This window comes from Chiloscyllium plagiosum, unplaced genomic scaffold, assembly GCF_037043375.1.
Source record: "Chiloscyllium plagiosum isolate Xiang-an unplaced genomic scaffold, Cpla_swu_hap1 HiC_scaffold_10, whole genome shotgun sequence".
NCBI classification, from domain to species: Eukaryota; Metazoa; Chordata; class Chondrichthyes; order Orectolobiformes; family Hemiscylliidae; genus Chiloscyllium; species Chiloscyllium plagiosum.
The window spans coordinates 23,822,611-23,839,318 of record NW_028270148.1 but is presented as its reverse complement, the minus strand read 5'-3'; the positions used below and the strand labels follow the sequence as shown (position 1 = coordinate 23,839,318).

Sequence of the window (16,708 nt, the reverse complement as noted above, 5' to 3'; positions counted from 1 at the left end):
CCTTCTGCATTTGGAATGTTTCAATGAGATTCCCTCTCATTCCTCTAAACTCTAGAGGACATAAACCCAATTTATTCAGCCTTTTGTCACAGGATAGCCCTGTCAGCTCAAGGACCAATCTAGTGAACCTTGTGTCATTTGTTTCATTGCAAGTATATCATTCTTCCAATATGGAGACCAGTATTGCACAGTATTATAGATAGGTCCTGTACAATTATAGCAAGGCTTCTTTATTTATGTACTCCAATCCACCTGCCTTTCTATTTACTCACTGCACCTGCAAGATGTGCACTTCTTTTATGAGGAAACCCAAGTCTCTCTGAACATCAGCTTTTACAAGTTTCAAGCCTTTTACAATTATTCTGTTTTCTCTTATTACGATCAAAATGAATAAGCCCACACTTCCCCATGTTGTGCTCCATTTGCCATCTTGTATCACTTAACCTGTCTTCATTTCTTTGCAGTCTGTGTCCTCCTTACACCTGAAGTTCCCACCTAGCTTTGAATCATCAGCAAATTTACATCCATCACTCTGCCTCTATGTGCAAGTCATTACTGGGCAATTATGAATAGCTGAGTCTCTCCCAATGACCCGTCCAGCACTCCAGCAAGCCACGATCTGCCAACTCAAGATTTAATCGACGTTTTCAAAATCATGAAGCCTTTTGATAGAGTAGATCGGGAGAAACTTGTTCTACTGGCAGGGAGCTGTCAGACCAGAGGACACAGTGATAAAAGATTGAGGGGGAAAGTTAGGGATTTAAAAAAAAATCATTCTTATCATAGAATCCCTACAGTGTGGAAATAGATCTTTTGGCCCAACAAGTCCACATCAACCCTCTGAAGAGTAGCCCACCCAGACCCATTCCCCTATCCTACACATCCCTGAACACTATGGACAATTTAGCACCTCTAATTCACCTAACCTACACATCTTTGGACTGTTAGAGGAAACCAGAGCAAACCCACACAGACACAGGGAGAATGTGCAAACTCCACACAGACAGTCACCCAAGGCTGGAATCAAACCTGGGTCCCTGGCGCTGTGAGGCAACAGTGCTAGCCACTGAGCCACTGTGCTCATTCTTGAGCTGTAAGCAGTTCAGTCAAAACTGCCATTTATTACCCATCTGTGACTGCCCTTGAGAAGATGGTGGGTTGTGAACCGCCTACTTCAGCCGCTCCAATGGGCAATATATGTTAGCCTAGCCAGTGGCAACACCTTCGATGAATGGATAAAAGTAGTCCATGTGCTGTAGGGACACAGAGAGTGCTGTTAGGGGAGACTTGCATGAATTTGTCCATGTAACAGTTGAGGATTGGTGATATAGTGCCGAGTCAGAATGGTGTGTGACTTGGAGAGCTTGTTCCCCTGTGTCTAACGCTGTTGTTTCTCTAGGGGTTAGGGATGTGGGTTTTAGAAGGTGCTGAAGGAATCTTGGCAAGTTGCTATAGTCTATCCATCAGTGGGTGCACACTGTAACCATTCTGCACTAGTGTTGGAGACAATAAATGTGAAACATTACTGATCAAATGGGCTGCTTTACCTTGGATGATGCCAAGCCCCTTGAGTATTGTTGGAGCTGCACCCATCCAGACAAGTGGGAAGTGTTCCATTACACTCCTAATGTGTGCATTTTAGATGCTGGACAGGACTTGAGGAATCAGAGGGTGAATTATTCCCAGCCTCTGAACAGCTCCTGTAGTCACTGGCTGGTCCTCTTCAGTTATTGGTCAGTGGTACACCTCCTGGATGTTAATGGGAGGGAATCTATTAAGGATCAGACTGTTGACTGCAAGGGGAGATGGTTAGCTTCTCTCTAAATAGAGATTATTTGCCAGCTCTTGGAAAGATTAGTCCAATTCTCTTGCTCTTTCCCGATAAATCTACAATGTTTTCCTTCTCAACTGTATTTCCGATTTCCATTTGGAAGTTACACTCAAATCTGCTTTCACCATTCCTCCAGACAGCACACTCCAATTATATAATAAAACAAAGAACTGCAGATGCAAATCTCAAACAAAACAGAAATTGCTGGAGAAACTCAGTAGGTCTTTGGCAATGCTCCCCTGAAGAACTATTTTAAAAATTGTTCTGGGATTTGGATATGAAAGAACAGAAACTAACATGGTCATTCTAAAAGATGAGATAGCAAACAGTCCAGGTATTTTACAATATATAATTTCAGCTGCATCAGTTGTAAATCTTTGCTATAAATTCTGTGCCTTATGATTTTACACTCCACAACCACCCGATGAAGGAGCAGTGCTGCAAAAGCTAGTGCTTCCAAATAAACCTGTTGGACTATAACCTGGCGTTGTGTGATTTTTAACTTTGTCCACCCCAGTCCAACACCGGCTCCTCCAAACCCAAAACATAGTCTTTTTTCTCTCCATATTCACAGCAACTTGGTAAAAATGTTAAAAATTAAAAATCAGCTCCATAGAATTATACATCAGAGAACAGTCCCTTCGACCATCAAGTCTCTACTGTCACTGTACTCCTCTGTGATTCTTTTGGCATTTTCAAGCAGATTTTAGTCGAAACAGAAAATTGGCAGAACATGTGAATATGAAATGTTCTTCAGACTTTCAACAATCTGTATGAATAAATTCTTCTTGGCATTTAATTGTTCCTGTAAAGCTCTGAAACAACTTAAAGCATTTGAAAGGTTACAGAGAGCAGTGAATTTCCTCCATAAAGTGAGGATCCTCTGGGAAAGCAATGAAATACTCCGCTTTCAGCACTTTCATTACCTGAATCATTAGATGTACGTTTAGTCATCGATATGCTTCACTTATTGTGTGACTTCTTCTGCTGCATGTTCATCACTAACACTGCAATAACCTCCAACTTCAGTGAATATACAAGCTGCAAAGCTACATGATATGAGCTAAAATTTCCTTGTGTTATTTTCTTTTTCAATTGTGAGCTTTGTTTTTGATTATATTTGCCTGGCCCTGTAGCTGCGCCTTGCTAATGTTTGGATATTGAGCACAACATTTGACAAACCAGTCAGTATTGATTTTCCTATGGAATCCCTTTCAAACATCCTCTGCGTCGATGTGAAACCAACCAGTGAGACTTGGCGGGTTGAGTGGAAAGCTGGTAGGAGCGATGGAGGTCTCAAGTCAAGCAGCTAATGTAAGCAGAAACCTTAGTTATTGGTGAGGGAAGGGGCTATGGAAGAAGTTGTGTGCTTATTATAGAGCAGAAAATGGTTTGCTGTGTTTCCAAGGGTGTAGAACACTCAATGGGTTTGGGTGGTATTCAAAACTGACACAGTCTCATCACTCATACACCTTAAGATGCCATCGTGGCACCTTGACTGCACCCCTTCTCTCTTCATCTTGTAATGAAGTGGCTTTCTCTGAAAAATGCCTGTGTGCTCTTTCATTGACCATGAATTGGGAAATGCAGCATCATACATGCTAAATTCTGCATGAGGAAAGAATGCACCAATTTTAGTTCACAGCAGCTGCTTCTCATTTTTGATTAGCTCATTGCTAGATTTATCTGGTAGCTGACTGAGTTTCACGGTCCAGATTAAGCCCTTTGTGAAAATAAAGACAGATTTTCCACACTTTTGCTCCATCAAGAAGCCCTAGCAAAACTGGCGTGAACGGGGATCAGGGGAAAAGCTCTCCGCTGATTGAAGTCATGCTTGGCACAAAGCTGGGTGGTTGTGAATGTTGGAGGTCAATCATCTCAGTCACAGGGCATCACTGCAGGAGCAGTGGAAAGGATGTGTGTTCAGCCCACCCACCTTCAGCTGCTGCATTAATGACCTTCTACCCCCCCCGCCCCCATCATAACACCCAATGTGGGGATGTTTGCCAATAATTGGACAATATTTAGCATCATTCTCGGTTCCTCAGAGACTGAAGAAGTCTGTGTCCACATCCTGCATTAGCTGGACAGTTTCAGGCCTGGTCTGTTAAGTGTCAAGTAACATTCATATTACGCAAGTGCCAGGCAATAGCCATCTCAAACAAAAGAGAATCTAGCCATCACCCATGACATTCGATGGCATTATAATCACTAAATCACCCACGATCAACATCCTGGGATTGACCAGAAGCTGAACTGGACCAACCATATAAATAGCTACATGAGCAGGTCAGAGGCTAGTAATCCTGCAGTAATTAATTTACCTCCTGACTCTCCAGTAACTGTCCACCAAATACAGGTACAAGTCACAGTGCGATGGAATGTTCTTTATCTGTCTGGATGGGTGCACTTAAGAAGCTTGAAACCATCCAAGGCAAAGCAGCCCGCCTGATTGACACCTCATCCATTACCTTCACTTCCTTTACTGCTAATGCTGTGCAGTAGCAGTATGTACCATCTACAAGGTACAGTGTAACAACTCACCAGGATCGTTCAACAGCACCTTACAAATCGGTGACCTCTACCACTTAGAAAAGCAAGGGCAGCAGATACATGGGAACATCACTACCTGCAAGTCTCCTTTGAAGCCACACACTATCCTCACTTGGAAATAAATCACCGTTCCTTCACTGTGGCTCGAATTCCCTCTCTGTGTGTGTCCTTAGACCACTGCAGTATTTGAGAGGTTAGCTCACCATCACCTCTCTCAACCATTTGGGCACAGATTGTAGCTGATGTTTCAGGAGACTTTTCTGACTGTTTGTGGAGCTGGTTTCAGACGCTAGTGGGGTTTGTACAACAATCTCCCCATTGAATCAGGGGGAGGTGGAGCAGGCTTTTCTGGGGGGAGTTTCTTTTGGGTTCGTATACTTCACTCTTACACAGTCATTGTGGTGGTACATGTGGGACTTTTGTTGACTTGCAGAGTTCTTAGCTGTCACACACTCACTGCTGTCGTAGGGGAAGAGTGGTGGAGGCTGAGCTGGTGCACCTGACATTGGGATGTCATCGACAGTGGCGACTTCTTGGGAGAGGCGGCTACCAAAGTGTGGGAAATGCTGAATATGTTCCAAGATCTTACCTTTAACACATGGGAGTGGAGTATTTCACTGACCAGTCTCGTGGGTTTATATGAGTTTTCTTTGATAACATTCAAGGACAGACTGAGTCTCCATTTTGCAGTATTGAAGGGACTGAGAGTAACTTGCGCACACGGTGCAGAGTGAGCAGTTATCCGTGTGCAGGAGGTCATCTGTGTCACAGTCTGACAGTGGTTACTCGCCTCACTGATGATCAGCAGCCCTTTGGTGAGAGTATTAAACGCTGCCAAGGTGGGAGCCTCTAACCACAGTCACCTCCGTGCCAAAGTGATGACAAGGGAGGGAAACTGGGGAGAAATATTGACTGACAAAGAACGAGAACAACATGGGTGATAATTACTGAGGTGACAGCCGAGTGGTATTATCACTGCAGTATTAATATAGAGACACAGGTAATATTCTGGGGACCTGGTTTTGAATCCTACCATGGCAGATGGTGATATTTGACTTCAATTCGGGACGTAAAAGGTAGTTTAATATGGTTATAAAAACCATATGGTTCCACTAATGCCCCTTAGAGAAGGAAACCTGCCACCAACGTCTGGCCTGCACCGTGACTCCAGACCCACAGAAAGGTGGTAGACTCTGATCTGCTGCCTTCTGAAATGGCTGAGCAAGCCATGGAACTGGCCAAACCAGCAGAAATGACAATGGCCAACGCAGTCCTATCAAACTCTCTTTACTGACATCTGGAGGCTTGTTGGGTGAGCTATCCCACAGAGAGGTGAAGCAACAACCTGACGTAGTCATTCTCATAGGATCAGACCTTACAGAGAATGTCCCAGACACTACCATCACCATCCCTATCCCTGGGTGATGTCATTCCCAACTGGCTGGATAGATCCAGCAGATTTGAGCTTGTGGTCATTACCTGGGCATTGGAGAGCCCCTCCTCTTCGTGGAGTCTGTGTTGCTGTCGCCGACAGGGTTGGGGAGAACGCTGGAGCTGGAGACTCCAAGTCACAAGAGTGAAGACATGTTCTTGCCAATTGTAAGGTCCTAACCAGGCTGGATCCTATTAGTTTGATTTCTGCTGTTCAGGTCAATGAGAGTGCCTGTGTTGTGGTGCCCTTATGATCCTCTCCATACCTCTGCAGCACCAGCCACTCTGGCTGGCCTCCTGAACCTGTTGAGGCTGGTGGGTGATGTCAAGAGCCTGTCAAAGATCTGCCTAGGCCGGAAACCTGAAACCGAAACAGAAATGGCTGGAGAAACGTGGCAGGTCTAGCAGCATCTGTGGAGAGAAAGCAGAGTTAAACATTTAAGATCCAGTGTCCCTTCTTCAGAACTAGTAATAGCTCAGAAAAGGTGGTATGTATGAAGACAGGGGTAGTAAAGGATTGAGCAATAGGGGGAGATGAGCCCAGAGGGAGAAGAGAGACCGTTAGGCTAAAGTAGGGATGGATACTCCAACTTACCATCATCCATCCCTTTGTTTGCCTCACTGTCTTTCCCTTGCCCCAGGCTCCATCTCTCTACAAATGCTGCGAGACCTGCTGAGTTTCTCCAGTAATTTCTGTTTTAGATTCACTGAAGGCTCTTAATTGGGTGGTGAGCTCACAGGCTGCCAATCAGAAGGCTAGCTCCAGAAAGGTTGTTTTGCCAGCCTTGTTCGGCAAGTGTCCGGCCTGGCTCCCTCCTTACATTCCCACATGGGGAGCCTGAAGCAAATGGTCATGGAGGGAGAAGTTGTGGTTCTTTACCTTGGGGAAGAGAAGCTTGCGAAAAGTCATGGTAGAAGTCTTCAAAATCATCATGGGTCTGCACAGCAACAATACAGAGAAACTGTTCCCAGTCATGAAAGGACCAGGAGCGAGAGGGCACTGATTTAAACTAAAAAGAAAACAAGATGAGAAGAAGCTTTTTTCACGTAACGAGTAGTTGGAGGCTGGCTTGTACTGCCTCAGAGAAGGATAGAGGTAGATTGAGTTAAGGCATCCACAAGTTGATCAAGCTGTCATTTTAAAAGGAACAATAAGCAGAGGGTGGGAATTGGAAGGAGAATAGTCCTAAGGGAAATGATGATTTAGAGAGCTGATACAGACACAATGGGCTGAATGGCCTCCGACACCGTAATGGTTCTGTGATTCTTCAGTGCATGAAGACCCCTCTATGCAGATGATGCACAGACATTTTTAACCTTTCTGGTCAAAAGTGCTTCAGCGAGTTTGTATTGAATCTTGTTGGTGCTTTACACAATTCTGAAATAGTTACAAGATACACACACACTCTGACTCTCATACCCACACTCTCACAATCATACTCACACACACAGAATCACACACAGCCTGACACACTCTCACACTCACGTACACTCACACACACATGTTCAATCAGTCACTTCACTCAGACTCACACACGCTGACACTTATTTGTACATACACATGCAGTCATGCACACACATACACATAAAGAACACACACTCGCCATTGCACACAAACGCACATGCAAACACATTTGCACACATTCACACAAACATCCATGAGCGTGCTCATTCACTCGCACACAAACACGCATATACACACACACACTTGCACACATACACACAAATACACATGCACATGCTCATTCATGCATGCACACAAACATACACACACATGTACACATGTGCACGTTCACACACAGACACATTCTTGAGCATTTACTTCATCTAGAAGAAAATCATTACTGACTCTTCCAGAAACCAATTTCTGTTGCCAAGTTATAGCTGCTTTGATGATAAAGTCACTGGGAAATAATTGCTCTGAGCTGGAAGAGTTTTGGCAACAGCAATTTCAGCAGGAACTTAGGATGAAGGGTGGGAGGTTTGGGGAGAGAGAGTCGGGAGTAAGATCCCCCAACCTTTATGGTGGTTTTTGTCCTTCAGTACGTGTGACTGAGAAATAATCTTGTTTAAACGATGGGAAGTCCCTCTAAATGTAACTGAAATGTTCTTTCGTCACCTGGGTCAGTTTAAACAGGAGCAGCTTATACTTTGAAGACAAATTTTACTGCTGTCGGCAGAGGAAGGGAAGGTCATGACCTTTCTGGTCAAAAGAGCATCAGCGAGTTTACTTAAGTAATCTTTCAGAAATCATGGTGCTTATTATTATGGGTCATTAATATAAATGGCCCTTTGAAATGTGTGTTTATGATTATCTGGCTGCAGTCAGGATTATTGCCTTTTTGATTTGATAAGTGCCTTTGGTCTCATTAAAAACCTTGTAGTTAAACAGTAGGAATGCCAAATGAGGGAACTCGAGACTATCTTGAACTCCGTCGAATCCTCTCAGTGAAGGGAAGTACACTGTGCTCATTAATTTCAGAGAAAAATTCTGCAAAATGTGGCATTTGAGTGGACATTTGTTCATCCAAGCTTGTGAACCAAAAGGACCCTTAAGTTTTGTTGAATTTACCATCCACAAGACAGGACTCTGAGCAAAACAGTGGAGCCACAAACCCTTGCATTGTGATTTCAAGCTGGTTTATTCTTACTGATTATGAAGCGACCTCGGGCACTCTCCGCTTTTGCTGCGCATTGATTATGAACACATCCCGTCAGCCAAAACAATTCGGAAAAATCCTCGTCATTATCCAGATTCAATGAATAATAAGCCCATCAATAATTTACGGAAATTAAGGGCCAATGCTACAATCAAGGGTCATTGAAGAGTGTCTTAATTTGCGTCACTGAAAAATTTAATGAGCACTAGGAACAAACAAGCACTCCCCTCTGTCACAGACATTATATGTAATCCTACTTTTCCCAGAAATTCACTTTAAAATTTGCAGACGGAACAAAGTTTGGCCATAAAGTGAACTGTGAAAAAGATAGTGATAGACCTCAAGAGAGCGTATTTTGTTGGAATCAGCAGCATAAGGTAAATTAAGTTTAATACAAATAAATTGCTGCAGAAAAACAGTGACCTGGGGCATATGTGCACGTATTGCTGGAGATGGTTCAAGTGATTTAACATGCGTTTCTGCACTTTACTAAGAGAGGCAAAAAGATAGAAAGGTGTAACAGCTTAATCGGAGCCCCGATTCTGGAAGTGCTGTTTTGTGGGATTTAGACGCTTGCAAAAAAAAGGCCTGAATCTATCAGTGGAGGTATCCACTGAGAGAGGTCGGACATCCGTGGAGAGAAGTCAAGTAGCCCTTTGGGATTGTTAACGGTATTGAGGAATGTACGTAAGAAGTGGGTAAGCTCTATCAAGCTGGGCAGAGGTGGATACTGCAGATGCTGGGGATTAGAGTCAAGATTAGAGTGGTGCTGGAAATGCACAGCAGGTCAGGCAGCATCCGAGGAACAGGGAAGTTGACATTTAGGGCAAAAGCCCTTCATCAGGAATGTGGCTGGGAGCCTCGGATGTGGAGAGAGAAATGGGAGGTGGATGGAGCTGGGGCTGAAGGTGATAGGTCAGAGAAGAGGGTGGAGTGGATAGATGGGAAGGAAGATTGACAGATGGGACAGGTCATGAGGATGGATGAGAATCTTCTGCCTCGGGATCCTTCAACCCCATGGCATCAATTGAAACCATTGCCACTCCCTTACCACCCAATGCCTGGAGGAAGAAGGCCTCATTTTCTGCCTCAGGCCCTTCCAACCTCATGGCATCAATGTGGACTTCATCAGTTCCCTCATTTCCCCTCCCCCCACCTTACCCCAGTTCCAACCTTCCAGCTCAGCACCATCTAATGACCTGTCTCACCTGTCAATCTTCCTTCCACCTATCTGCTCCACCTTCCTCTCTGACCTATCACCATTACCCCAACTTCCATTCACCTATTGCACACTCAGCTATCTTTTCCCCATCCCCACCCCGCTCGCATTTAACTCTCCACCCCCGAGGCTCCCAACCTCATTCCTGATGAATGGCTTTTGCCTGAAACGTCGATTTTCCAGCTCTGTCAAGCTGTCAAGTCATTTAAAATCCCAAACTCTTCCACTTTTTGAAAAGAAAAATCCAGTCTGCAGTTGAAAAAATAAATTAGTGGAGCTAGTCCAGTGCTTGTTGACATCAGCATCAGCTTGAGGACTTCCACACCCTTTCATTATCACAGTGGTTAGCCTGTAAACTCACTGTTTGATTAATAAATGCAAGTGTTTACAAAGAGATTAGCTTTGTTTGATGTGGTGCTATGAATACAAGTATTTGTTTTGCTAGGGATTAATTACTTGAAAGATATTTTAATTTTGTGGTACTTGAAAAGGTTTTATATATATATGATCAATCAAACTTTAAAAATATATAGGGGCATTTTCAATAGACACTTCGTACTTAACTTCATCTTGCCATGGCTTCTGAGGACTGCCCATAGAGTACTATGGAGGGTATAAAGGTAAAGAGTTGGTGGGGGGGAACGCATGGGTTGATGTGAGTTAGCGATATGTTGGTGCACAAGCTATAACAGCTCATCCAGATGACTGGGGATTCATAGTTTTGCTTGAGTTGGCATTAAGTTTGCATGGGTACTATAAAGGGCAATGGAGGTAGGTAAAGTGTCACAGATAGTATAGATGGTATGAGTGACCATGGAGAATGGGTGGGAGGGCATCAGCTGGCGTTATTTGGCATGCCTATGGATTGTGAGAGTTAGAGAAATTTTTTCATGTTATTATTTTTATTGTAACTGGGACAAGGTCCAGGCCATGACGCCAGGTCTTTTGAAGAGCTCATCTTGGCACCCAGCAGCCCATGCAGCTGGCCTCTCCTGTACGCATTGTGTCCAATTCTGATTGGTGAAACAATTCAGGAAAATTTAGGAAGATTTAGAAAGATTTAGGAAGAGTGTGGCGAAAATTTGTGAGGGTGGTTCCAGGACCGAAGGAGTTTCAGTTTCTGTCAATAGGTTTGAGAAGGTGCCGTCATTAGAGAACAGAAGGTTGAGAGGAAATTTGACAGAGCTGTTCAAAATCATGTGGTGATTGGTCAGAGAGAGAGAGAGAGAGAAAGAAAGAGTGATAGACGGAAAGAGAGTGAAACATTCCCATTGTTGAAAAGGTCTGGAACCAGGGACACAAATTTAAGATTAGATTAGATTAGATTCCCTACAGTGTGGAAACAGGCCCTTCGGCCCAAGTCCACACCGACCCTCCGAAGAGCAACCCACCCAGACCCATTCCCATACATTTACCCTGATTAATGCACCGAACACTATGGGCAATTTAGCATGGCCAATTCACCTAACCTGCACATCTTTGGACTGTGGGAGGAAACTGGAGCACCCAGAGGAAACCCACGCAGACATTGGGAGAATGTGCAAACTCCACACTGACAGTTGCCCGAGGTGGGAATTGAATCTGGGTCCCTGGCACTGTGAGGCAGCAGTGCTAACCATATGAGGGAATTCCCTGATAAGATAGTGGGTGGTTAGGATCTAGAACTCAGAGTCTGAGAGTATTATTAAGCAGCTGGAAACAGGAGTTTTGCAGGATGCTGAGTTTTCCTGCAGAAAGCTGATCAGGTTACGATGGGCACATGGTCTTCCCCTGTGCTGCAGCCATCTTGTGATTCCTATTTTATACAGGCAACAAAAAAATTGCCAGTAATCCAAGAAAGCTTTACACGGGGAAAAAAAGGTCATTTTCTTTCATTTTGCAGTTTGCTTTTGGAGATGACAAACTGGATTGGTATTTGAGAACTCCAACAGAGTGAGAGACTTGCCAATCACATGGATGGCCCTGAGTTAAATCATGAGGTGATGAGGGATTTTGAAGCATTGGATTTAGATTAAAAAATTCTGACATCCCCATCTGCACAGTCTCCTCCAGCCCCTGGCACCGCTTGAGGTTCTAGCCTGTGGAGCATCCTGCATTTTAATTGTGCTGCTATTGGTGGTGATGCCTTGAGTTGCCAAGGTTCTCAGTTCTGGAATTGCCTCCCTAAAGCTCTCTGTCTTTCCACATCTCTTCCTCCTTAAAAGCACAACTTCAAATCTGCCTGGTTGACTAAACTTGTTGCAGCCTGGTCCATATTGTGTGATCTAATGGTAGTTCTCCTTGAAACATTTTGGGACATAATACCATGTTAAGGATGTTTGTGAAATGCATTTTATTGTTTCTTACTTAAAATGGCAATTCTTGTCCAAAGATGGATGCCAGCTCATTATTTGGTACGGACTTGTCCAGAGTACCTTGGATATTACACAAAAAGTGAAGAATGCATAACAGCTTTTATACTGAGCTGATGCCCAAGTAGGGACTGGTTACGAGAAACTTGTTAAGGAACTGAGCACAAGCAAGCTAGCGGTGACTTCAAGGCAGACAAAATACGTGGAAGTGTTGAAGGCTTAGAAACTAGCAATTTTAGGTAATGTAATAAGCCCAAGGAGAGGAACAGACTTGTACTTTCTTGTAAATCTTCATTAAAATGGAATTGAGTTCAACAGTGCTTTTTTATTTAACTTGATTTAGTATAAATGACAATTCTTATATATTCAGGAATTTCTGTGAATAGCTTTCCATAAATCAGTGCTCACTCACTTTTTATGCTGTTGCTTTCACCGCAGTGTGACTCAGACATGAATCTGTTCTCGCCATGCTGAAACGTGCTGTGCCAGCCTAAAAGGTGCCAGAAATATAGTTCATCCGAGCCAAGCTATGCAAACATTTGGAAGGATGATAAGTTCAGGACTGAAATTGTCTACAATTTTATTTTCCTGCTGCATGAGTGATTATTAGAGTGAAAACCGGTCCATAATTACGAGGTTGCCCCTGCTTTTCGAAATGATGGAATTTGTCAAACACAGGGAGGGAGACAGTAAAGTGAGATTGTTGTACAGAAGTTTTCGTTTTCCAGTATTTTCTAACCAGTTTGGTCCAGCTATCAAATGGCTGCTCTTTCTTTCCAAAATCTAAAATGGCACCAAAGTTCCATGCCTCAATTTATACCAAATTGGTAAATTATTTGCTAGGTAGCTATTTTTCCCAGTCTGACTCCACTTACAATTATACAGAAAAACAAAGGAATGCCAGGAAGTGGTAGGCTGGAGCCTGGAAGCCAATATCACAAGCTTCTTTTTCCTGGTTCTTAGTGCCAATGAAGCAGGAGAAACCACATACGATTTATGACAAACACTTTATGGGGGAACGAAGGAGTAGTTAGAATGCATCAACAAAATTGCAACGGTGTAGCGGTGGGATTCCAATATTCGCTTCTGTGGATGGTTAAAGTTTCTCCATTGCCACCAAGTTATGCAGCAGTTGTTGATGCCACATTAATGGTGTCATTGCCAGTCCTAGATGCCCACTTATATACTACTTCTTGTTTTGTAGATATCAATGAATGCCAACTCCAAGGGGTGTGCTTACATGGAGAATGCCTGAATACCCTGGGCAGCTATAGGTGCACATGCCAGCCTGGGTTTGTTCCAGGTCCTGCACAATCTGCCTGTGTCCGTAAGTAATGTTTACCACAACCTTTCCAGGACCTGTTTGGAACTGGGTCCCTAGGCCCCTGAAAATTTCAAGCCAATGCACATGCATTTCCAAAGTTGGGTTTCTGTAAAGTATTAGAAACATGTTCATCAGAGGCCGGTTGCCTAATCTCAGCTGAAAAGAAAAATCAAAATGATTCTCAGTCCGTCCCTGAAGATCAAGGTGTCTCTCGGTCATGGAACATTGCCACACCCATTAGGGAAAATCACTCGGATCATAGAATCCCTACAGTGTGGAAACAGGCCATTCGGCCCCAAAAGTCCAAACTGACCTTCCAAAGAGTATCCCACCCATTCCCCTATCCTATTTCCCATGACTAATGCACCTAACCTACGGCACCCCTGAATACAATGGCAATTTAGCATGGCCAATTCACCTGGCCTGCACACCTTTGAACTGTGGGAGGAAACTGAAGCACCCGAAGGAGACCCACGCAGACACAGGGAGAATGTGCAAACTCCACACAAACAATCACCCGAAGCTGGAATCGAACCCAGCAGTGAGGCGGCAGTGCTAACCACTGAGCCACCATGCCACCCCAAGGATATATAAATGGGACTCTGGGTCAGGGGTAAAACTGATGTGGAGAGTGAAATTCTTTTTGCAGGAAGGCGAAGTGGATGGGAACATTTTGTAGGAAGTCAGTGGAATAGAAAATGGAACAAGGCCTATGTTAACAGCAACGTTTGTGACCCAATCCCATTTTACGTCTCCACAAAGGTTAAGTCTGTTTCTGAAGAGTTGGCTCACCCTTTGAAGGGCAGTCCTAATTTTCACATCTCATTCATATCTGTACAAAAAAAACAAATTTTTACTTCACTGACTTGGAAGATAGACATTGGTTAAATCTTGATACATCACATTTTGAAAAAATGTATTCTACAAGAAAGTACTCTTCGTGATAGACCAGCAGTTATTCTGATGCCACAGTCAGATAACAAGAGGTTTTCAGCTTCTCCAACTTGCTGGGTATATTGTCGTTAATAACGTTGGTCATTTCCTGACCACAGTTTGGTTAGATTTGGTATTTGGAAAAGGACAGAGATAAATCATGAATAAAAGTCTTTTTTTAACTTGGGGAGGGTAAATATTATAAATCCTAGAAATAATTTGCCTGAGGTGGACTGGGCAGGACTGCTAAAGGGTAAATCAGTGATAAACCAGAGGGAGGTGCGAAAAACTGAGATCCTCATGGCACAAAGCAGACATGCCCCCTTCAAAAATAAATATGGGACTGCCAAATCTGGAACCCCCGCCCCACCAACTCATCTGGAAAAATACAGGGGAAGATTAAACTGTAAAAGGAAGCTTATGATAGTCACAAAAAACTCAACACTGCAAATAGCGTAGAGGAGTATAGAAAGTACAGGGAACAAGTGAAAAAAAAGTAAATCAAAGAGATGGCATGAAAAATGTGAGCAAAAGAAAGGAAAACTCAAAGATGTTTTACCAGTATTTAAGGAGCAAAACGATACATAAGGAAGAAGTGGAACCTATCAGAGATGAGGAAGGGAATGTGTGTGAAGATGCAGAGGGTATGGGAAGAATTTTAAATTAATTTTTCATTGCTGTTTTCACAAAAGAAAGGGATGATGTGGATATAGTAATCCAAGAGGAGCAGTGTGAAATATTGGACAAAATAATCATAACGAGAGAAGATGTGTTCAAGGAGTTGGAATCCTTGAAAGTGGATAAGTTGCCAGGGCCGGATGTATTGTTCCCTTGGATGTTGAATGAGGTCAGGGAGGAAATAGCAGATGCTCTGTAGAATTATTTTCCAATCCTCACCAGACACAGGTGAGGTGCCAGAGGACTGGAGAAATGTAAATGTGCTTTTCTTTTTTTTAAAAAGGGCACAGAGGAAATGCCAAACTCTTATAGGTGAGATAGTCTTATTTCAGTGGTGGGCAAATTGTTAGAATCAGTCCTGAGAGATTGGATAAACTGTCAATTAGAAAGGCATGGTCTAGTAGGGATAGTCAGCATGGCTTTGTTAAGGGAATGTCATGCCTTATATATTAAGTTGAATTCTTTGACGAAGTGACAAGGAGGATTGATGAGGGTTGTGCACTGGATGCTATCTATATGGATTTTAATAAGGCATTTGTTCAGATCCCATATGGCAGACTGGTCAAAAAAGCAAAAGCCCATCAAATTGGATCCAAAGTTGGCTCAGTGACAGGAAACAAAGGGGAATGGTCGATGGTTGCCCTTACAAACGGAAAGCTGTATCCAGTGGTGTTCCACAGGGCCCAGCGCTGGGCCCCTGCTGTTTTATACTATTCATGATTTGGATTTGAACATGGGGGGGGGCATACTTGGGAAATATGCAGATAACACAAAATTGGTCGTGTAGTGGATAGTGTGGCGGAGAGCTGTAAGCTCCAAACTAATTGTGGAATGGGAAGGAAAATGGCTGATGGAATTCAGCTCTGATGAGGTAATGCGTTCCAGAAGGTCAAACTGTTAAAAGGGAATGCACAATAAACAGGAATATACTGAGAGGGGTGGATGAAGTGGGAGATCGTGACATGCAAGTGCACAGTTGCAAAGATGGCATATGGAATGCTCTCCTTCATTGACAGAGTTTTGAATATAGAAGTAGGGATATAATGACGAATTGTATAAGACACTGGCAAGGCCACAACTGGAGTGTCGTGTGTAGTTCTGGTGACCACATGACAGGAAATACTCTGGAGAGAGTGCAGAGAAGATTGACTAGAACATTGAAGAGCAGGATAATTGCAGCTATGAGGAGAGATTGGAGAGGTTGGGGTTGTTTTCCTTGGAACAGAGAAGGCTGAGGATTGACATGATTGATGTATACAAAATTGAGAGGGGTAGAAATAGAGTAGGCAGGAGGAACCTGTTTCCCTTGGCACACAGTTCAAAAACCAGGGATCATAGATTTAAACTAAGCAGCAGAAGGATTAGAGGGGACGTGAGGAAAACCTTTTGTAAGCAGAGGGTGGTAGGTGTCTGGAATTCACAGCCTGACTTAGTGGTGAAGGCAGAGACCCTAAACTCTCTTAAAACTTACTTGGATCTGCACCTTAAGTACTGTATGCTGCCGAGCTATGGGCTGTGTGCAGGAAGGGTATCTTCCTGTCTATGGGTTGGCATGGACAAGATGGGCCAAATGACTCCCTTCTGTGTTGCATGTATAAGTGTTCTTTTGCAGTGTAGGCCAAAACATAGCAGTGATTGGCAAGAAGCCAAGTTACTTAGGAAGAGATGCTGTTGTTTAAGATTATCATGCAGGTTTTAATAGGGTGTTCCTCACTGGCAGAATAAGCT

At 43.5% G+C, this 16,708-nt stretch overlaps 1 protein-coding gene across 5 annotated transcripts in view; it reads left to right on the top strand.

The window, feature by feature from the left end:
* Positions 1-16,708, top strand: part of ltbp1 (latent transforming growth factor beta binding protein 1) — a 425,536-nt gene that overhangs the window by 164,025 nt on the left and 244,803 nt on the right. For 3 of the 5 annotated variants that reach the window (XM_043695510.2, XM_043695509.2, XM_043695513.2), the window contains exon 10: positions 13,250-13,372. The exons of the other annotated variants lie outside the window; for them this stretch is intronic. In XM_043695510.2, coding sequence (XP_043551445.2) covers positions 13,250-13,372 — 123 coding nt within the window. The remainder of the gene's footprint in view (positions 1-13,249; positions 13,373-16,708) is intronic. 5 annotated transcript variants of the gene reach the window in all.